Below are 23,522 nucleotides of genomic sequence, written 5' to 3'. Positions count from 1 at the left end.
AAGAGTGTGCTTTGATCAACAGCGTAATTTAGCAATTACAGAGCATCTGATATGCCTCAACTTACCCAGTAGCCGAAGAACTCAATGACAGGTAATGTGTAATTTTTAATTGTCTATGGAAAATGAGTTAGAAATGTATTACTTCCCAGAGTACGTAGTTAAAAACCACGTTTGCCACTTTACTGCATACAAAGAGTTGATTATTTTTCTTGTAGTTACTAATGATCCCAGATGAAAACACCCTATGGGAAAAGAAAGAAATTTATTTGGCTTATGTATAGGCATAAGGAGGAACATATTTTTATTAAGCTTCAATATTGATTTGAAGTGAGAAAATAGCAGAGACAAAACCCATTGAAATTAATAAGGTGCAGAGTTTAGCGTCTATGATAGTTCTAAAAAGATCTAATTTTTGTTAATCTTTATGTAAAATATCTGGTACTATTACAATGTTATTGTACTTTTCTCCTGACTCCAAACATGCCTTAAAATAGTATATCCAGAAAATATGGTATGGTTAAGAATTGGACTTCCACAAATCTCATACATTGCTCCTGTGGGCTAGATTCTGCATTCATTAAATTGAGCTAAGTAAACAACAGTTGCCTTGTGTGAACTAAGGGAATTCAGTGTGATTCAGATCAATGGGAGCATTAGGGCATTCATATTTTACTTCAGCCTCTGCCACTGGACTACAAGACAGAAGCATGTGTATACCATTTACCATATCCAGGGACATTGTCTAGACTGTTTTCTATCTTTTCTATATTTTTGCTTTAGGAAACATGATGATAGTGTTAGAAACTGCACTGCAAACAATGCATATTGTATGCAGTGATTAGAGCTATTCTGCAGTTACATAAGGTAGTTCAGATGAAAGAGCATCTATGTTCTGTGTCTGAGAGAGGAGACTTAATTAAGACAGACAAATTCTCCTGGGTATAACAAAGCAATTCTCTGGTTACAGTCATTATTAGACTGTAGTTCTTCTAAACGCGTTACCAAAGTCTTCATTATTATAATTAAACAGATATAAAATATATGTTCCTTCATTGCATAAAGCTTTGCTTTAGGGTTAAGATGAGAAAGTTCATCAAGAGCTTTGAAATGGAAAGATGACAAGCAAAGCAAGTGATTTCTATATTTTTCTATAATTTTTGAATTTTTGTCCTTTTTAGTCTTCCATTTAAAGACAGACACTTAAAAAAAATATATTATTTTCCTGAGGCAACCAGCTAGGAAAAACTAGTGTCATCTGTAAAAATGGAGCTCAGGCACTGTCTCTCCCAGGAATGCTGGGTTTGGAGCAGTCCAGCCTGAGAATGGGTGTGCTCCCCTGTGTCCAGGGCACTTACTACTGCTGGTTTCCACCAGGATGCTTTCTTGCTTACTTCTGGCCTCTTCTTTCCAGGAGTTAGCAAATCCTGCAGCTGAACAGAGAATGTTTCTCCAAGGTGAATAAAGGGGAAAGTATACGTGTTTGGGAGCATTCATTGCTCATACATCAAACTAAAGGAATTGATGAAAAATAACAAGAAAGAAGAAGGGAAGGAGTTGATATTTCAAGAAGAAACTGGCTTTTTCTCAACATTTGTCTTTTCACTGTACCTGTTTATGTAAAAAACACAAATTTAGAATCTGTTTCCCTGATGGGAGGGATTACCTTTAAAAGTCTCGAAAAGCTAGAGCACTGGGGTTTAAAAAGGACTTGAGGATCTGTTGGATGAACAAATGCACAGTTACTCTTATTTTAATCAAAATACAATATTAACAAATGAACAGTGTGACCATGGGGACTCAATGTGTGTAAGTGTTTGTAAGATTAAAGCTTAAAATGAGCAACAACTGAATCACACAGTTGTTGCAAAGCATAATCTGTTTTAAAGGGCCCATTGAATGAACTGTGAGTTCTGAGCTGATTTTTGTCCATGCAAAAGTGGTTCCCAGTGCTCACTAATGTCATTCTTCTGCTACCACTTGTTCATGCATGCAAAACTAACAGTGGCCAGTGTTTAAGTGTCCTTTAGTACCTTCTTGAATTGCTCTGGGGAGAGTGTTGGTGTTAATGACAACTGTACAAGATAAGGGAAGCTTGTGGTTTAGCAGTGCTTGTGGCTTTCAGGCCACCAGAAGGCAAATAACAAACTTGGACTTCTTAAAACAAAAAGCTTCCCCAAACCCTTGGCCCATCTGCTCCTGCCCCCACTGCTAGACACCCCTTTTTCTGTCATGTGTTCCTCCAGATGAGGGGATGGGTGAAGACCCTGGCAGAAGCTGCCTTTCCTCCGAAGGTGCTAGGATTTGTGTGTCAGAAACATTTTTGAGTCTTGTGGAAATCACGAGAAAATCCAGAGCACATAGTGTTTCCTCAGGGTCTTCCTGAGCTTCTGAGCTGAACTAGAAGCCAGCAAGTTCCCAGTCCTCTGGCTGCAAATCCATCATTTTTCCTCTTGCTCAACATTTTCAAAATGTTGCAAGTGTACAAAACTATTGGAGATTTGAGGTGTTACTTTCTCCACATAAGTGCTAAGTTATGTTGCAGTTGAAGTGTAGTTATACAGTGGTTAGAGTTCAATTTTTTTCTAAAACCCCTATAACCACTAATTCATAAAATTAAATATAATTGGATGGAGGCAATTACACCAGGCTGGTGATACACTTAAACTGTAAAAATTCATGTATAAAACCCAAGGGATTATAATACTCAGGCATGCACATAGTTTAATTCTAAGATAAAATATTTATGACTATTTGACAAGTATAAATATATGTCTAGGATAAAACTACATTATATTTTCATTCCTTTATTTGTTAAAAAAAAAAAAAACACCAAAAACAAAACCAAATGAGCAACTGGGTTTTTATCTCACTAAGACAGGGGCTCTGGGAAATAGGAGAGTTTTGCCCTTGAAGGTAGATAATTTTGAAGGAATACGATAAAAAATTGTAGCATATCTCCATAGCAAATCAATTATTATTTAAATAAATTGGTTGTTTATGATGCTGCAGTTTGCAGCTTATCAAGGTGCTTATAACCTGCCTAATTTACTGCTTATTTTGATGAGTAACGAAAACATTCTGTGTCTGCATTGGTAAAAATCTGGAATATGCCTACTTATGAGAGTCACATAATAAGATTTAATGAGGCTACCACAGCTGTTTCTTGAATCCTTCTTTAATTTCTACTAATGGAGAAATCTGTGTTTTGCTTGTAAGGGAGATGCTTAATTTGTCATACCGTTGCTAAGTGCACCACTGAAATAATTGTTTCACTTGTATGTTGTTTTCAGCCCTGCCAACTCCTTTAGCAGTGTAGGAGCACATTTCGTAGCTTGAAACTGCTCTGATGTCAGCAGGCATGATTTATGTGTAAACCTTGCTTTTCAGCCCAAGCGTGCTGAAGGGTGACGAGTGGTATGCACCGTGCCCATAATTGCAAAGCTAAAAACTGTAGATGGGAGTAAAATAAAAATAAAAGTAAAAAAAATATTTGGATGAGTTTTTGAGCCTGTGGTTAAGTACAGCCACATTTTGGTGCCCATGTTGTAGAGGGGCAATCAGAAAGCTTTCCCTAATCTTTACTTAGTGATGCAGCTTGTTGACAAGGTGTCAGCACAAGGGTTAATAAATCACAAACGGGACAGGACCGTGTGTGCAGGGAGGTGGATCAGGAGGGTTCTGTGTGTGCAGGGGGGTGGATGGATGCACCCATGCACAAGGTGAGCTGCCCAGGGATGTGTCCTGTGTGCTCCTGTGCCCCCAGGACAGTGCACACCAGCCCGACAGACTCCTACACCTCAAGGGCGCTCTCCTCAGCTGGTACACAATTTCCTCACAGGAGCCGATGTCTTTGTTGGGTATGCTGAAAGTTACTTTTCTGTCCTGAAGAAAATGAGGGCCTTTACATAGCACGAGGTATAATTTCATCCCCAAGTGTGTTATAGGTCAGATAAAACACTGCCCTGTCTTGCCCATATACTTAATATTCCGCTTTATGTATTTTATCTCAACCTATTTAATAATTCAATTATGACTGACAATTGGACTTTTCTAAAAAAAACCCCATTAAACTAGTTTCATTACCTAATTTTATTGATTTTTGTAATGTAATTGCTGACTTTAGGTATAGGGGCTGATCTGAATAGGCGTAAATGTGATTAATGAAGAAATAATTTAAGTTGATTAAAAAGGGTTTAAAATAATGTGATTAGCCTATTGAGATTTGTGTGGCTTATTGGATTACGCATTTTATTCCTGGAGGACTGCTGTAAGATTCAGAATGAAATTAAATTGGTCACCCTATTTTTGGCCCCCAGTGCTTGGTAATCTCCAGTGCTGTGATACCAGACCAGAAGGCACAGTCCCATTCAACCATTTTCGCTTGGCAAAACACGGAATTTCATTTTTGAGTTAATACCTAAATAATCAGGCCAAAAAAAAAAAAATAGCACTGAACTCTGGTCTGCTCTCCATTAAATAGGGCTTAAATGAAAACATATTTGATCTATGGGAAATCCTTTTGAAAGGAATCAGGTGCTGATGAAAAAGTGATGAAGACTCTCCAGCCATCCCAGGGAGATTGTGACCATTGTCAGTTTTGCTTTTCTCATTTCGAGTCTTGGCTTGATTTTGAATGTGTTGATTTCCAGGATTTAAAAGAATGTATCACTCGATAGTACTGATCTTCACATAATCTTTATATAATCATCTTCATAATCAATGATTCTTGTGGATCCCTTCTACCTCAGAATATTCTGTGATCTAAAATCTGTGACATTGCTCAACATTTTGAGTTTATAGGGGATCCATAAGTAAATGTAATTTGAAGGACTTTTTAAAGTGCATTGATTAAGGATTTAATTAAACTACTTGATTGATAGCATTACATTCTGAATAAAAGTACCCAGATATACCTTAATTAGGGCATGGAGTGTCAGTTAAATTTTCTCCTTATATTCATGCACATTTTTATTAATACTAATATAATAATTATCAATACAGATAATATGTGTATTAAATGAAAAGAATCTGTAATCCCTTACTTGAATGTGGTTTCCAAAGTCTTCCTGCTTCTTGTGGCACTTGTGAACTTTCCAATTTTAAAGGTAATTTCTAAACTGAGAGCATCACCTGATGGACAAAAACAACAATATTAGAACTTTTCTATCATGACTAGATACTGTATTTATACAACTAAGTATACTGTCTTGTGTATGATCTTTCTATTCTATTTTGTTGACTTTTTTTACCCAAAATTATTCTCCTGCATCAGAGTCCTCTAAATAAGGACTGGCCCTTCTGTTTTTAGAATTACGACCTTGTATTTTGCTCCTTATTGGAAGATACTTATTTTCTTATGTATTGTCTGTCAGGCAGTCTTTTGACTGCTGACTCACATTCTGTTATTCGTCACTGTTGAAACTTGGCTTTGTATCATCTTCAGACTGCATGTGTATTGATTTTATGCTTTTTTCCAGGTTATTCTAAAAATGTGAAATAGCACTGAGCTAAAAAATGGGTCCCTGCAGGATCCCATTTGAAGCATTTCTTCATGATAAGTGTTTCACATTTACTGTTGCATTTGAAAATTACCATTTATCTTGTATTTGATCAATTTAACGTCTTCTGAGTTTATTTTTATTGCTGTATCTTCTTAATCAGAATGTCATTCACTACCAAGTCAAATACATTGCAGAAACCATAATACATTAGAGTCTATTACAATGACTTAATGTGTATCAACCAAACCTTTCATATATAAAAGCACAGATATCAGGTTAGTCTGACAAGCTCTGTTTTCCATAATGTTGGAAATAGGTAATGCTAATCATATTTTTATTCTTAATCAAATCTTTTTTCAGCTTTTCCATTATTTTGACAGTGAAAATTACCCACTCCTAGATGCAGTGCCAATCAAGTATTTAGAGGTGTAATGAAAGGGAGTACCACTTGGGCATGTTTTTCCTTAGCCAGGTCTTTCTAAACTTACTTGGCTTTTCCTCCTGAGTTGCTACTGACATTCTCTTATTCTCTTAGCTTTTGTCTGAGATGCCTTCAAAGGAGGTTCTATGACAGAATGAGGATTTGTACAATGGAGTTCTTCTGGGAATGCTGCAGCTGAGATCCCCTTTCTCCAGACCTTGCTGCTACTACTTCTGCCTGAAGACAGAAAGTGTCTTTCTGTCTTTCTCAGCTTTATATTCCCTGCAGGATGATGAGTTCAATCCATGTCCAAGGTGCCCTTGCAGACTAAGAAGGATCAGGGCCTGTGAGCAGCCCAAGCACTTGAAAATAACAGAATATTTGGGAGTAGCAGTGGTTAGAGACATTTCATCCAATGAACTGGGTCAGTCCCTTACAAAACATAAGCCTCCTTCCAGTTGGAAGTAGATCTGGCACTTTGGGTGTCCTTAGTGGAGGGGCTTTTTCTTCAGGGAGAATGGACAGTATACATGAAAAGCCTTCATCAGGTGATGTCTTTGGTAAGCTTATGTGGAGGCATTGTGTGTATGTATTGAAGTGTCATACAGGAATCTGTATCTCACTGTAGATGTTGCTTAATGCATGAAAGGATAGCTACTTGCACTCCTGGAACCCAGTTGGATGAAACTTCGACAACAATGGCAGAAAGCCCTGGAAAGTGGTAGCCTCATTATAGTCTCTCATGTTCTTGTGCTCTTGGAAGATTTTCAACCTTGGCTTTGTGGCCCTACTTATGAAAAGGAAGGGAAAAGTAGTAACTTCAGTATGGTATCATGCCAGAAAAGAAACCCTTCTTGCATTGTGTGCTTTTCATTTCCAAAAAGCATTTCCAGATGGAGTGCTGCTGGTTTTTTCTTTTGCTCTAATTTGTCATTTAAACAGCAAAGGTAAATCTTCTTCAAGATAAAATTGAATTAATTTGGTAGTGCTAGTCATTTAAAAAGAAAAGGAAAAAAGCAAGTGCACAACAAAGCATTTCTTAAATAGCAAGTCATTTTGGTTCAGGTATTTTTCCTGAATATCTGCTCCAGGCATTTTTTTTTTTTTGTATCTCCTTCTGGTCTTACACAACAGTACTTGAAAGTGGTTTTTAGTAATGGAGCAAAAGAGGAAATCAGACAAGCCATTATAGTTTTGTCTCCTCTGGAGCTTCTCCAGTGGACACTATTGTCTTCACTCAGTTTTCCTGCCCTTGCTGTACCCATTTTGCAGGGTGACTTTTTTCATGAGAAGCTGACCATAGTTATTATTATAGGTCTTGGTGAGAGCCCAGTGCCTATACCAAATGTCCTGGTAATCCTAGGGACCTGAGGAAAGCCTGCTGTAAATACAGATACTACTCACTGTTCCCCAGGACACTTTTCTGTCTGAGCTCCCTTAGTCCTTGCTCTATATGAATCATGACAGTACTGAGGCTTCTTTGTGGAGATTGTGCTTGAGTTAAGTTGCTGGTTAGTGACAACTTGCTGGCTTTGCAGACATGTCAGTGGGACTGTTTTGGTATTTGGAGAATTGTTGGACATTGTGTTCTGAAGCTATTTCTCATGTATGTGTCCAATGTTGTATTTTTGGTCAGCCTTAAGTTTTCTGTTTGTTCCATTACGTGTGTAGCTCAGCTTTTAACAGCATGTGTTATTTTGGATCTGGTCTTTGTTCCCCATGTGCACAAATCCCTGAATTTGTAGGAATTTTGCTTTGAAGAGGCTACCAAGGTTGATCTCACAGCAGTAACATCTGCTCTTGCCATGCTCTGAGCTGTGTGTTAGCCCAAGTGTGACTGACAGCATTCCTATAGCTGCCTGCATGAGGGATAAGGTGGTTTGACTGTTCAGCCCCTGTGCAAAGGTAGCTGCTTTGTGCCATGAGTTGTCAACCTGGATGAATTCTGAGTAGGCAACCTTTTCTTTGTTGACATGTGAGTAGTTACAGTGGGTATGTACCTGGTACTTAAATCCTACAGGCCTTGCCAAGAAAGATTAGAGGGAGTTTAGCACGTTAATTTGGTGTGATATCAGGGACTGTGAGAAGAATTGATAAAATCTGCAGAATGGGCAGTCCAAGGATACTCTCTGAGGATGGTCAGAACATGGCTGAGATTTACAGAAGAAAGCTTTGTGTGATAAATACTGATGAATACTGGCTTCCAGTGATCATTGCTACCTGTTCTAATCATATGCTGGTACTGTGGGTTCAAGCTTTGATCTACATCTGATCAAATGATCTGAGCCTCCCAGGTGTATAAGATCCAGTTGCAGACCTGGCCTAGGCTTTGACTTTTTTGGATGGTTTATATAAATCTTCCCTGCTCTGGCTTACTTCATTATAGAAAAATTACTTTGGCATTTGTCAACCTGCTACACAGTGCTTTGAGTGCCATTAGTGACTCACTGACTTCTTTACTTTCTGTTTAAAGGTACATTTTCCACCACAAGTAAAGCCACAAATACAGTAACACCTTAAGATTTTCAGGGACTGGGATTCTGTCTTTGTATAATTGAAATATCTAAAAGTATCCCCCTCAAGATTATCCTGTAGAGTTAATTAGTTTCTTCTAAGAGAAGCAGAAAATCAGGTAATGAGTTGGCTAAGTTAACTGGATCATCTCGAGTTTCCAGAGCAGATAGCTTTTAGGATTGTTTATTATAGTCTATTTGTGAAGACAGACTAAGCTGTCTATTATGGATTTCTTAGTGCTAGGTTCAAGAGAAATGTTAAAGATTAGAATCAAACTGGTGAAAATGTGAATTTTTGTGGGTTTGTTGTGGTTTTTTTTTTTTTTTTTTTTTTTTTTTTTTTTTTTTTGGAAATAGGTCTTTATCGCATTTAAAGAGTGTGTCTCACAGGATTATTACTGAATTTCACATCCTTTCACAGGAGCCCTGCAGGTCTTTAAGGGGTTTTGGTGTCTTTGGGTAGGTAATGGTTTTTGCCTTTCTTATCCTCTTTAGCAGAAGGCTTTAGAGAGCCTTCAGGTTGCTTAATTTCAGACAAATAATAATTCATGAGCTTGACCTTTGTGTGCAGGTTTGCTGTCTAGTTCTTATTACTGTCCTGTTTCCTAACATTAGATGGACAATTTATGTCCTATAGTTTTGACAAAGAGGGTGGGATGAGGTGGAGAGCATGTTTACTCATTTTTTTTAATCCCACTTATTTATTTCTCTTAGCTCTTTGATTTAAACAACAGAAGTTTGAGCAGTCAAAGGTCGGGGTGAAAGGGGTGGAGTTTTCCCACAACTGCTGATGGCTTAGTGATCCTACTGTTTATGTATCCAGTTCCTCTGATGAGGATAATGTGTAACACAGGAGAGCTTCTCCTATTTTGGGAGTGTGCTTAGACTGGTGTTCTGAATCCTACCTTTGGAAATATTTATAAAATGTTAGGATGCAGTCAGGCCAGCACACAGATACATCTCCTTGCTCCTTAATGATTTCAGAGCAGCGGTGCATACTCTGAAATCTAAGTGCATTTTGATATGATCTTGTTTTTGAAGTCTTGAGGTATTTTATATAATTGATACGGCTCAGGAGCAGGAGGGAGATGGAATCATCCTGTTAAATCATCTTATAGTGGATAACCAAGAACTGAAGGAAACCCTAGTTTTGAGTCACTTTGAAAAGTGTCTTGCCTTGGAAGCACAAGGTTTCCCATGTAAGTGGGGATTTCCTTTCTGTACTTGCACATCACATGCAAAACGACTGTGTTTGTTTCTACCAAGATTGCTTTGTAAAGAGCTTGATTGTCCCTGGTAGGAAAGATCTTAGAGTGGAAAATCTATGAGTTAGGTCCTCATTTTTCACATTGATGTAGATATTTTTTAACAAATATCGTCCTTTCTTTTTCATCTTGCACTGTCACAATAAATTCAGTTCCATCAGTGCAAGTGACTGAGGGTAAAGGGCAGTCCTAGGCTAGTTATTGTCCTGTTACCTAGGCAAGATCAATTTTGATGACCTTAGCATCTTGGAGAAAAATAGACTTCCCCAGTTCCAAGATTCAGGGCTGCATCTAATTGTGCTTTCTGATTGCTTTGGTTAATGAAGAGGAACAAGTGCTCTTGCATGGGTGAACACTGAGGAGGTTTTTTGATAACTTGCAGTGGGAATGTTCTTGGCAGGTAGCACAAGAGAGCAGGTTTCCTATCTATCCATGTAAGCTGTTGGCAGCTTTTAGTTTGCTAGGTGACTGTACTTATTCCTGTTATTAGTATCCAGTAAAATGGAACAGCAGTTTAGCCACTGGAGACACTGCAGCACAGTATTCTTGGCTGGATGTCTTGTTTTAGAAGATCAATCTGTTGAAATTGGATTAAGGTAGAGAAAGCAATAGAGACACTAAAATTAGAACACAAAGTCTGGAGTCTCAGTTGAACAAACATAAGATCAGTGGGGAGGTACAGGGTATAGAAATTGTCCTCTCCAGGCATTGATGTGAGTGGGGCTCAGAGGTGGGAGGACACTTCCTGAAGAAAACACTCCTCTGCTCCTCAGGGTGGTCGCTGGGGATCTGGAGGTGTGTGGCCTGGCTAAACCGTGGTGTCAGGATCCAGAGTTGCTTGTTCAAGCATTAGGAGTGTGGTAATGCAAAGGCAAGTGCTGGGGCTGTCTGTCTCAGAAAACAGCATTGGAACATAGAGAAACACCTTTTGACTTTCTGCAAGACTTGGAATAGTTAACTTTGTGATAATTATGAATGAAAACTTCCACATTATATCTAAAGTAACAGCTCTTCCTTTGAAAGACTGAGTATGCTCCTAGTCTGGAGAGACCAAGAGGGGAATAGCCGATGCAGTAGTAAACTCAGTTAGTAATGGTAGTTTTGTGGGGTTTGTGTGTATTAGACATCAGATGGAGGACATTGTTAGTATCCCATGAGTGTCAATAATAATGAAATGTTGCTAATTGTAGGTAATTAATCAGTGGGTTAGGCTTGAGTTCTGTTCAATTGACTAAAGTCCTACTCTGACATGAAGTGCTGTTGTATAATTCTGATCTTCTTTAGATACCACTAAGTACAAAACCAGAAATATCAGTCAAAAATAAAAGCGGCTAAAGACAACACAGAGGATAATCTAATCCCCACCAAAATCCCTGAGGGGTTAAGACTGAGTGTTAAAAGGAAACTTTTGTTGTTTGTCCATGAGGTCAATTAGGAGGTTTTTTTCTCCCACCTGAATACTAAAAAATGGCTGATTAATTCCCTGTCTTGCTTTGATCAAAAGACACAGATATCTTGGAACTAAAAATAAATGCCTTTTATTTTTTACAGAAAATAAAGTATTTACATAACATTTGTGCCTCCCTAGTTAAGACAAAATGTCAGACCTGTAGATAAATCAGATAGGCTGCTCTGATGAGATTTCTAGGTCTGGCCTTGAGGAATCTCTGTCAAGGAATGATTCACTGCAGATTCCAAGGCCTACATCTATCTATATGAGGAAAATAATCCTAATTAGTCATCAATCCTAAATTTAAATACTGCTCCTGTAAACATAAGGAAATAAAAAAGAAGAGGATCTTCTAAAACCCGTGGAATAATCTGCTACATTTGTTTGTATTCATTAGCATCTACTGCCTGAAGATTTTCATAACCAAAGCTCTGTATTAAAAGTATGTTAATGCAGGAACAGAATATTTTAACATAAAACTGTAATTTAAAAAGTAGCTGACCTGAGGCACTTGCTTCGTTGACTTTCTTCCTGTTTCTTTGGAGACCCATTCTCATAATAAGTACTAAAAAAATGGCAAGAGTAATTATTCTTGTCAGTAGACGTCTCTGTACTAGTTTAATGAGAAATCTTTGTCATAAGAAGTTTAGAGGTCTTAATTTTGTTCCCATGCCTTTAAATTCAGTAGTTAGAGGCCTGGGGGTTTGGAAATATTTTGGATGTTATTGAATGAAGTGAGTTAATGACAACAGCAATTTTGTAGAAACATTCATACTGACTAATCTGCTGAAAGTGTCTATACAGACATGCAAATTAAGAATGGAGAGATTCATATGAGCACCAAAACTGATGCTCTGTGGCTTGGGGAGCTACACAGGATCCTGCTCAGATGGTGCAGAGCATCAAAGGAGAGAGATGGGTGGATGGAGGGCTCTGCTAGAGCAGGGCTTATTCATAGGATTGCAGAGGAATGTTGCCTGAGCAGGTTGAATGACACAGCAGGTAAGCTGCAGCTGAGAGGAACCAGCTGCTGGGGTTGGGAAGGAAGTCCAGGCTGCGGAGGGTTTGGGAGTCAGGGGTTTTGGCATCTCAAATCAAATCCCCAGGGGCTGTTGAGAAGCTGGTACCTGGTGCAGTCTGATGTCTGGGCCTGAGGCAGCAGGGTGGAGGGCTGAGTGCTTAGTCCCAGCATCAACATTTCCTTGCCTTGGGGCACCTTTTCCATTTAAAATCCAGGCAGCTGAGGTCCCTTCAACAACAGAAAGCAGACAACTAAGGAAGTATTGCTAGTGGCCAGGGAAATAGGAGGGAAAGCAATTTTAACAAGTCTTTCACAATTAATTGCAGTCTTAAGTGATGTTTTAAAAGTATTTTTGGTAGCTGTTGTATAGTTTACATACTAACGGGGTAGATGAAAATCATGCAGAGAAAAGAATGATTTATATGTTGTAATTATTGTGAGATGTTTTGAACTGATTATATGCAGGGAAAGGTTCAAGTTTAGTTGCTGCACTAACATTACAGACAGCTTTGTAGGCAGGGTTTACAAGAAGTAGTTGATACTGCAAAAACAGTCAAATGTCTGTCTGTGTATTTTCTCAAGAGGAGTTAGAATACATATCCTAAAGAGAAAGGCTTTGGATTTCTTGTCTGGCTGTCCATTTTCCTGCAGTGCTTTGTAGTTGTACACAGAAATGACCAGAATAACTAGTTTTCCAACCTGTGTGATATATCTACTTTGAAACTGGGCATAACGTATACAACTGGATACTGCCTCTTCACAGCTGTAGCCAGTTGCTGAGATCTGGAAGGCAGTTTAATAGCTGCAAATATCACTTATGAAAACTTGCTATCACTAATGCCACAGTCAATCAAGTCACTTTATAGCTCAGTATATTTTATAGCTCAGTAGGGAACTGACTCACAGGAAGGAATAAGACGTTGTGTTTTGAGGTTCAGAAGAACATAAATTATCTTTATATAAACGTACCTTTTCTATTATTTATGCACTTGTGTAATGGCCAAAGAAAACCTGCTCATTTTTTTAAATTTAATTATTCCACAGGATCCTTCAAACCAAAAATGTGGAAGAAAGAAAACAGTGTCCTTCAGCAGCATGCCATCAGAGAAGAAAATAAGCAGTGCCAGCGACTGTATCAGCTTTATGCAGGCTGGGTGTGAATTGAAGAAAGTTCGTCCAAATTCCCGGATTTATAACCGTTTTTTTACTCTGGATCCTGACCTGCAGGCTCTTCGCTGGGAGCCTTCCAAGAAGGATCTGGACAAAGCCAAGCTTGATATTTCTGCCATAAAAGAAATCAGACTAGGGAAGAACACAGAGACATTCAGGAATAATGGGCTTGCAGATCAGATTTCTGAGGACTGTGCGCTGTCGGTAATTCATGGAGAGAACTATGAGTCCCTTGACTTGGTTGCCAATTCAGCTGATGTGGCAAATATTTGGGTGTCAGGATTAAGGTACTTAGTTTCTCGTAGCAAACAACCCCTGGACTTGATGGAAAACAGCCATAATACCCCACGGTTTGCCTGGTTAAAAGCTGTATTTGAAGCAGCAGATGTTGATGGCAATGGCATAATGTTAGAAGATACAGCTGTGGAGCTAATAAAGAAGCTTAACCCCACCTTAAAGGAATCAAAGATTAGATTAAAATTTAAGGAAATTCAGAAGAGCAAAGAGAAACTGACAACCCGAGTAACAAAAGAGGAGTTTTGTGAAGCGTTCAGTGAACTTTGCACAAGACCTGAAGTATATTTCTTACTTGTGCAGATATCCAAAAACAAAGAGTATCTGGATGCCAATGACCTCATGCTGTTTTTAGAGGCTGAGCAAGGAGTAACCCACATAACAGAAGAAATGTGTCTAGATATTATACGCAGGTATGAGCTTTCTGAAGAAGGGCGGTTGAAAGGTTTTCTCGCAATCGATGGATTTACCCAATACTTATTGTCCTCAGAATGTGATATTTTTGACCCAGAGCACAAAAAAATTGTCCAAGACATGACACAGCCTTTGTCACATTACTACATCAATGCATCCCACAATACATATCTAATAGAAGACCAGCTCAGAGGGCCAGCTGATATCAATGGTTATGTCAGAGCTTTAAAGATGAGCTGCCGGAGTATTGAACTGGATGTCTGTGATGGCCCAGATAATGAACCCATTATTTGTAACCGCAACAACATGACATCGCCACTTGCCTTTCGAAATGTCATCGAAGTAATAAACAAATTGGCCTTCTTTGCCTCAGAATACCCTCTTATTCTATGCTTGGGGAACCACTGCTCTGTACAGCAGCAGAAGGTGGTGGTGCAACACATGAAAAGAATCTTTGGAAACAAACTGTACACAGAGACACCTTTATCCTCAGAAGCCTACCTCCCATCACCTGAGAAACTGAAAATGAAGATCATTGTGAAGGGGAAGAAACTGCCCTGTGACCAGGATGTTTTAGAAGGAGAGGTCACAGATGAAGATGAAGAGGCTGAAATATCCCGAAGACTGTCAGAGGACTTCTCGAGGGAACCAAAGATGATCTGGCTCTGCAAGGAGTTATCTGACTTGGTGTCCCTATGCAAATCTATCCAGTACAAAGACTTTGAGACATCCATGAAATCTCAAAATTATTGGGAAATGTGCTCCTTCAGCGAGGCAGAAGCCAGTCGGATTGCAAATGAATACCCTGAAGATTTTGTTAACTACAACAAAAAGTTTCTATCCAGGGTGTACCCGAGTGCTATGAGGATAGACTCCAGTAACTTAAATCCTCAAGATTTTTGGAACTGTGGTTGCCAGATAGTGGCAATGAACTACCAGACCCCAGGGCCCATGATGGACCTACACACTGGTTGGTTTCTACAGAACGGGGGATGCGGGTATGTTCTCAGGCCTTCAGTGATGCGTGACGAAGTGTCTTACTTCAGCGCAAATACCAAGGGTATTGTTCCTGGGGTCTCCCCACAGGTCCTACACGTCAAAATTATCAGTGGTCAGAATTTTCCAAAGCCCAAGGGTGCATGTGCAAAAGGGGATGTCATAGACCCATATGTCTGCATAGAAATACATGGGATTCCTGCAGACTGCACCGAACAAAGAACTAAAACTGTGCAGCAGAACAGTGATAACCCTATTTTTGATGAAAGCTTTGAGTTCCAGATCAATCTACCAGAGCTGGCCATGATCCGATTTGTTGTTTTGGATGATGACTACATCGGGGATGAGTTCATAGGACAGTACACCATCCCACTGGAGTGCTTACAGCCCGGATACAGGCACATCCCACTGCGCTCTTTTGTTGGTGATATCATGGAGCACGTTACCCTCTTTGTTCACATTGCAATAACCAACCGAAGTGGAGGTGGGAAGGCACAGAAGCGCAGTCTCTCAGTGAGGATAGGGAAGAAAGCAAGGGAGTACACCATGCTGAGGAACACTGGTCTCAAGACTATCGATGACATCTTTAAGCTGGCAGTGCATCCCTTGCGAGAGGCCACTGACATGAGAGAAAATATGCAGGTATGAGACTTCCATTGTATGTGTTGGTGTGTCCTGAATGTGGAAGTGAATGTCATGGTGTGAGCAGCTGCTAGGGGAGGCTTGCTGAAGCTGGTGAAACTTCAGACCCACAGCTCTTGTCAATCTTTAAATGGACATAGGCAGGCTGATAGTTACAGGTGCTAACTAACAAGCAAACGTAGGATTAGGCAGAAATATTTTAAAAATCAGTATGCCCTCTCCAAACATGTTTTACTGATTGATTTTTTTTTCCTGAGAAAGCAGAATTGAGGGGACATTTGCATCTGGTCCCAAATACTATATTTCCTCGCTGGTTCTAAAAAACATCAACAAGCTTTTGTTTGCTAATTGAGTGAGAGTTATGCTCTTAATTTTCTTTGGTGAAATATAAGAAGCAGTTAGTGAATGTGTCATTAAGGTCTTGTGTACACCAAAGAAACCCATTGTGCAAAGAGCAGCATGTTTTCCTGAGTGTGTGTTGCCACTGTTTGCCCCAGGGCTGCAGATGTTCAACACAGTCAGTGAATGCCACTTGGATTGCAGCTTCCTCCCAGCTGAATAGCTGTTTTGTCTTGGCTGATTGAGAGCTGGCACAGACACCAGTGCCCTGTCTTGGCTCAGAGGGTCCCCTGGCACTCTGTCCATGCTGCTGCATGCAGCAGAGCCTGCTGTGGCCAGCAGCATCAGGGCCCAGGTGCACAGCACTGTCACAAGTGCTTGGGTTAGACCTTGGTGGTTGGCAGGATTTGAAGTGGCAGCAAAGCCAAACAAGAATGTCCCCAGTGCTCTCTTCTTTGGTGGGAACGGCTGGGGGTTGATTAAAGGACAACTCAGTTCTGAGCTTCAGGCACTGCCTAGAAACAAAACTGAGTTGCATTAAATAATGACTTTTCTGTAATAAATGGCTGGAATCAGCTGTAGCTATCTCCTTGGTAAAGATACAGAAACAGTTCATTTTTTTCTCTTGAAAACAGGAGAAAAACATGTAGCACTTCATTGACCCCACTCTTCTGGATGGAGTCTAAATCAAATGAAATGTTGACAGCTGGAAAAGTTTACAAAATGACATAAGCTTTAAACCACTCTCAAAGGAATTGTCTCAGCATATTTTTAAGAATGGGAAACTCTTCCCAGCCTTTCCTTTCCTTCAGACCTTGAAAGTAACTAGTTTGAACTGCTGACTCCACCTTCTGTCTAGGTCAGGCACTATATATGAACTATATAAATGGAAATTCTCTGAATTTGACTCAGAAACAGCATTAATGTGCCTTCCAAGCAAAAGTTCAGTAAAAGATCATGTTCTGGGGAATGCTGTGTAAAGACACGGTTTTGGGTTTAACTGCATGCTGTCATATTTAATTAATGAGAAAAACTTAGCCAGGCATTGTCTGATTATTGGGGTTTTTTTCAGCAAGTTGTGGGAGGAACATTTGCAAGGTATGGGTTGTTACAATATCTTGGGTTTTGTGCATCTTGGTCACTCCTTGTACAACTCAAGAAGCTGAATGATGGGTGCATGTCAGCTGTATATCCTCTCACCTGGTAAATAAATAAATCCTGGCATGTCAGTTTTGTTTGACCTGTATATCTGGTATTGATTTTCTTACATGTGACCTATGAAGGGGAAGGAGTGTGTGCATTTCTTTATGATGTGATAATGTAAGGTTGAAAACAAAGTGAGTTTTTCCTGCTTGCCTTTCCCATGGGAAATATAAGGTCTGTCAAACTTGTTCTTGCTGGAGGATGATAATGATGGGAGAACAAAGTGATTACAGCATCAAAAGCGATTGGAGTCTAAGCAGTTAGGAAGAGAAACAGTATTTTAGGCTGATGGTTTAATATGCTGGAGACCAGAATGTGTCCCTGTTAGGGCTGGATTTGCAATGCAAAGTAGCTGAAGAGCTGGCAGTTGGGATGCCTGAGCCTGGAAGAAAGCTGGAGCTGGCTTCAGCACAGAGAATGGAGCTGGCAGGGAATTCCTGTGTGAGATGGAATCCCGTGGTCCACGGAGGGCCTGGGGATGCTGAACAGCGGGATAGCACTGCCTCCCATCAGAGGGAGAAGAAGAAAGGGCTGTCAAGGTAATGGCAGGCAGGGGGGGCTGAATGGTGAGCGGCCACACGTGCTGAAGTGTTTGTGTCCCTTGCCCAGAACGCCATGGTGTCGGTGAAGGAGCTGTGTGGGCTGCCGCCCATCGCCAGCCTCAAGCAGTGCATCCTGACCCTGTCCTCGCGCCTTGTGAGCAGCGACAACGCGCCCTCGGTGGCCCTCTGCATGAAGGACACCTTTCCTTACCTGGAGCCTCTGGGGACCGTGCCCGATGTGCAGAAAAAGGTCCTGGCAGCGTATGACCTGGTAAGCGCTTCAGCACTGCTACCTCTGCCTTTGCCCACTGCTGTAAATGGGGCAGGCTGTGCCCGCTGGCTTTCACACACCCAAATGTTCCAGTTAAATAAACAAGGCTCTTCAAATGAGGCTCTGCAAGTTGGCCTTCAATCACCACAATGCCACACTGGGCTTTTGTTATTGTTTCCTTTTTTAACCATGGTTGTGGCTAGCACAGGTTGGCATTTGAAGAGGACTTTGTTTACAAAACTAGTGGCAATTCAGCCTGTACTGGCACTGGTAGTCCTTGTCCTTGGGAAGCAGCAGGATTTGTGTGCTGCCCTTCGCTGGCCTCCCCGCAGCAGAGCACAAGGCCAATAGATACGGAGGTGCCGCATGGGAGTTCCCAGGCAAAGCTGAGCCCTGCCTTTCCCCACACTTTGCAGCAGCACTGTTAAGTACTTGTCCCTGTCAGATGAAGTCAGTGTTGCTCTTGGGGAGGGCATGGCAGTGTTGGAAGGGAAGGTTAAAATCCCATTTTCTTGCACGGGGTAGGAGAGGTCAGTATGGTACAGGAATGCTTATACAAATGTAGAGACACGAGCTGGAATCGTTCCAGATGAGTGCTGCTGCTCGTTGTATGACATATGTCACTGCTGTGGGTGACTGAGCACGAGCTGTGCGTGACTCCCAGCAGCAGAAGTTGCTGTCACATTGTGCCTCTTGGGCCATGGGGGTGCCCGCTGCTTCCTAAACTTTTTGGCGGTCTGCAGCAACCAATAACAAGATGCACAGTTCTGCCAAGCCTGACTTAAGTACTGCACTGTGGCAGCCAGGCTGAATCATGACTCACATTCAGAGGCCAGCAGTTTTAAGTGCAGTTTGTGTTCATAAGGAATAAAATACTGAATAATGCTGGGAATATCAAATTGCTTGCATAGACCCTGATGTGTTGCAAAGAGTGGTCACAACTTTGACCAGCTATTCAATGTGCCAAATGCCCACCTCCTTCCCATCTCCTTTTTTGCCTTTATAACACACTTCTCAAGGGAAAATTGGCTTGTGGGGTGCGAGAAGACACTGATGTCAATTAAAACAGAAACACTAAAAGTACTCTGAAATAACCCCTGGGTTCCTTCCAGAATAGTTTCTAGGACTTGGAAATGATTGAGTTATGGTAATAAAATGCCAGCTGTAACAATACCAGAACAAGGATTTGCAAATCCAGTTGCTTGCCTTATTTTAGATGGAATCTTTCTGGGGTAGATTTGGTACATGGTCTCATGTCTTTGTGAAAGAGCAAATACCACATAAATAAGAGATTTTTCTGTGTTTGGAGGTCTGCTTAATGGAGTTTTACCAAAAGGAATGTGTCATCTCTTATCTTCGTAATTATATACTGAAAAGTACACATGGGACTTTTTCAAGGCCTCTTTGTACTTTGGAAACAGTTTTTCAATTTAAATAGGTGAAAGGCCTCTTTTGGATGTAGACAGAAACACTTGTATAACTGTTTTAAATAATGGTTGTTCTCACATTTGTCTCCGATGGAGGAAAATGTAACTTGAATGTCAAGAGAGCATGCAAACAGTTCAAAATCAGAGAGGGAGAGAAGGGAGTTGTGCCTTGCCTATGCAAGGATTGATTTGAGATATAATTCTGTTAAGGAGAACATGATACTTTTTTTTTTTATCCACTTTGGCTATGACTGCCTCTTAGTTTTTTAAAACTATTCGCTTCTGAAAAAGAAAGCTGGATTTAATAAGTGGTTTTGCTACATTTTGGATGTTTGCCTTTTGAGACAATGCCAGCAGCAGAATATTGAAATCTGTTTAGCCTTTTCTGTATTTGAATAAATGAACTGTCTCTGTCAATCTTGATATGTGAAATAACAGTGTGGGAAGGGGTTTGCATTTTCAATGTTGACAAGGGGCTTCTCTGTGCTATATAATGGCTTCATATAATCCAGTGTGTATTTCTTTTTAATATTTTTGCGCAAATGAGAATACAAGGAGATATTGATGAAAAACAATATAAAATATTTAGCTTATTTATTAATTTTAATTCAAGATATGCTATAGTTCGGCCTTTTATATTGTTGATAAGTATGGCTTTAAGGAACTGGATCCACAAGTGCTTGCTGCATGTCTCTTCACTTCAAAGTGCTTTTTGAATGAAAATGTCTAAGAGCATTTTTAAATGCATAAAATAAAATCTGTTTATATTGGCCTGTCTTTTGTATGAACAGGCTATACTCTTAATTCATTTTACAGTAAAGTGGAAAAAGTATGACCCTAAATCTCATAGTGTGACTGCAGGTCTGCCTCAGTCATTGGGCCCCACAGCACAGGGAGATTGAGTGCTGGGTAAATGCTTCCTTACCACCTCTGAAAACACTACATGTGACACATTCTTTGAAAAGCCTGCTTTGAAAATAATTTCTGATTAAAACAGACCTAATGTGTTAGAATTTTTCCCCCTTACAGAAAATTGCCAACCGAATATACCTTTTTATTTTACCATGGAAAGTATAGACTCTGCCTGTGTGCTTAATGGGGCATAAACAGGGCTGAGGGTCCAGGGAAATGGAGGTGCAAGTGCTCAGAAAGCTGCCACAATGATCTGGAAAACAATTAACTGTCTGTTCCCTCCTGCTTGGCCTTTGTCAGCTGTGAGATAGACAAAGACCCATTTGTGCAGTTTGTTTGCTTTTTCCTGGGCAATTAATTTTACCATTGTGCTCTGCATTAAATATTTTCTTTTGAGAGAGACCTTATTAGAATAAAATTTAATGTGCTTTGTTTAAGGAACCGGAACAGTTTTTCAGGACTGTGTTTACCTCATTTTACGGTGGCATTGCAGTGGTTTAGTGGAGCTATACTGTTGGCCATGTCTCATGTAGGAAGAGGCTTCATTGATAATACATGATTGTATAGGAGTTTCTGCAGAGGAAAGGAGGGAATAGGATTTGCTAAAATCAAGAAAATGAGGTGGACTGTTGACAATACACAGCCTTTTTGAAAAGTGTGTCAGTGATCAGAAATACAGTGTAGAATGGATAATTTCAATTTACAGCTTTAGTTCATTCCATACATAGAGCATGAGGAATGGATTCTGGTCATGATGTCATTGCCTCTCACGTACATATCCTGCCACTTTTAGAGTTGTTCTTCAGAGCTTTCCTTTCCTATGAGAAAGGGCTCTCACTCTGCCTCTCTACCTGTATGCGCCCCCTTGGTGGTTGTTCAGGTGGGCAACATGTGCTGGGTGCCTCACAACCTGTCAAATTAATGCTGGTGTTCTTTGATCACACCTAAAAATGAGTTACTCCATGTGAAGAGAAGGGATGGGGTCCAGCTGGACCTGACAGATGGTTGAATTATTCATTGAAAACAGTTATCCTGTGAAGTTAGGATTTTTTTTGGTTGAGAATTGTTTGGAAACAGATTGTGGTTACTGTGTCTGCATGATATATTCGTGTGCTGATGCAAGCATGCATGAACTCGGGGACACTTGTGCACTTTACATTTCAGTTATTGGTTAAGCATTATTTTCCTCCAAGATCAAATGATTGAATCATTTGAAAATCAAAAACAATAAACTAATGATAATAAATGTTCTTGGTTTTACCCAGTCTCCTGGATCATGTGCATGCAGAAATTTTTCCAAGAAAAATGAGACATCCAAGTTATCTTTATGTGTTTTCAAATCATAAATATCAAGAAGTATAAAAAAGATTGAACAATGAAGCTATTTGTTATATAAACTCACACTGACATTCATGTTTTTCTTTGTATTCAAGCCTGATCTTGCTATGCTGAAGCAGACAGTTGTGGAAGGACAGGGTGGCTGCAGGTACTGCTAAGAGATGCATTGTAGTTAAGAACATCTTGGCTAACATGGAGATGTATTGGGGATTTTTGAGAGGACAAGAACCATCTGTGAGGTTGCTGGGAAATAAGGAGAGGCATTTTAATGTCAGTGGATTTGTTGACATGGATATTGGTCCATGCATGCTAGCAGAGGTCTGCTGAAATGTGTGTGAGGTGAACTGCTCTTTGTCTGCTGCTCTTTCATATTCAGTCTTTTTGGGCTTGTCTTGGTGCAGGCATGATTACATTCTCAAGAATAAAATCCTTTTTCCCAGTTATTATGTAAATGCAAAATGACTAAGTAGATTTTTGTGAGCTTTTTCACTGAAATTCATAGCTCAGCTGGGATAGAATCATTCCCAGAGGAACATTTTTCACAATTCTCTAAGCAGCTGAAGACAAGGGATATTGCAGAGCAGAGCATCCACTGCCAAAGAAGTGTCATAATGCACTGACGTCAAACACAGTCCAGCACATGGACATTGTCTTGAATTTGTATTTGTTTTAAAGAATTTTCCATCCAAAACTGGACATAGATTGGGAAAGTTAGTTTCTTTTTCCACTCTTATTAAGGAAAGTTCTGCTCTTTCTCTGCTTCTTACAATTCTTTCACCCACTGCTCTCAAAGTTTCTTGCTCTGATTGCCCATGTCCATTAGTCACTTCTGAAACAGAACCAGAAAATAATCAAATCAGAACTTCCCTTAGAAAAGGAAGTTCCAGTTAGGTACTTCAGTTACGCTGTTTTAGCATAAGCATATTGAAAACTGACCTCTCTCTTTTCCTCCATTGCTCCTGTTGTTCTGTAGAGGACTGGTCTTCATGCACAGATCACATCCTGCTACAATGATTCCATATTTTTCCAGAAGTATTTCTAACTGAGAACATGAAGTTGGAATTTAAGCTGAATTTTATGTAGTTTGTTCACCAGTTTGTGTCAATGAGGTGTTTCAGATGTTTCCAGCTCGTGTAACCATCCTTGATAGATGTTTCTCATACTGGGCTGTTGCACGAAAACACGTGGATACCAAAATCCAGCTTGAACTATACTGTGACAGAGACAAGGTGAGGGATAGAATGGTGGCCAGCAGCATTCTTTCCCATGTCCTGGCACTGCATACCCATCTTTCTTTTCTTACAAACTTGCTGACACACAGTTGATGGCTTGGTTGTTTCTTGTCCCAGAAGAGTACAAGAAATACTCAGTGCTAAAGGGAATTATCTTCAAACTTTCATGAGCTCAGTTTTCTCTTCAGCTGTTTTTTGAATTGGTTGTGTTTTTGTAGCTTCTTTCATTTTTGATTGAGGGTGGGTTTGGTTTGTTTTTGAGGGCTTTTTGTGGTTTTGTTTTTGTAACCAGGCAAAACTCTTCATTGTCAATGAAAGGCATGGAAGACCAGGACAATGGCCATGAGGAGACACCTAAGAGAAAGCTTCCTTCCAGTCAGCTTCCTGACTGATGTTCAGTCAATTTCTGTTTTAAAATTTGTAATAGTTCTGAGAGGTTTTCTTGAACTGTCCATTTTTTCTCATTTATCTTTCCAGCAGGAGCAGTACTTTAATTTGCCACCAGGAGCTTTTGCTCTCTTTTTTTGTCTTTTCTTGGTGAGACTGCTGTGTTAATTTCCTCTTTCCTTTT

The 23,522-nt window shown here is 40.0% G+C and overlaps 1 protein-coding gene across 2 annotated transcripts in view; it reads left to right on the top strand.

The window, feature by feature from the left end:
• Positions 1-23,522, top strand: part of PLCL1 (phospholipase C like 1 (inactive)) — a 225,521-nt gene that overhangs the window by 128,692 nt on the left and 73,307 nt on the right. For both annotated transcript variants that reach the window (XR_014956600.1, XM_021555431.4), the window contains exons 2-3: positions 13,216-15,687; positions 17,839-18,042. Coding sequence is in view for 1 of the 2 variants with exons in the window: in XM_021555431.4 (XP_021411106.1) it covers positions 13,216-15,687; positions 17,839-18,042 (2,676 nt within the window). In the remaining variant the exon portion in view is untranslated. The remainder of the gene's footprint in view (positions 1-13,215; positions 15,688-17,838; positions 18,043-23,522) is intronic.

The sequence above is a fragment of the Lonchura striata genome, chromosome 7 (assembly GCF_050655825.1).
Source record: "Lonchura striata isolate lonStrDom1 chromosome 7, ASM5065582v1, whole genome shotgun sequence".
Lineage (NCBI taxonomy): Eukaryota > Metazoa > Chordata > Aves > Passeriformes > Estrildidae > Lonchura > Lonchura striata.
Note: the sequence above shows the minus strand (reverse complement) of the source record. Positions and strands in the feature narration are given on the sequence as shown.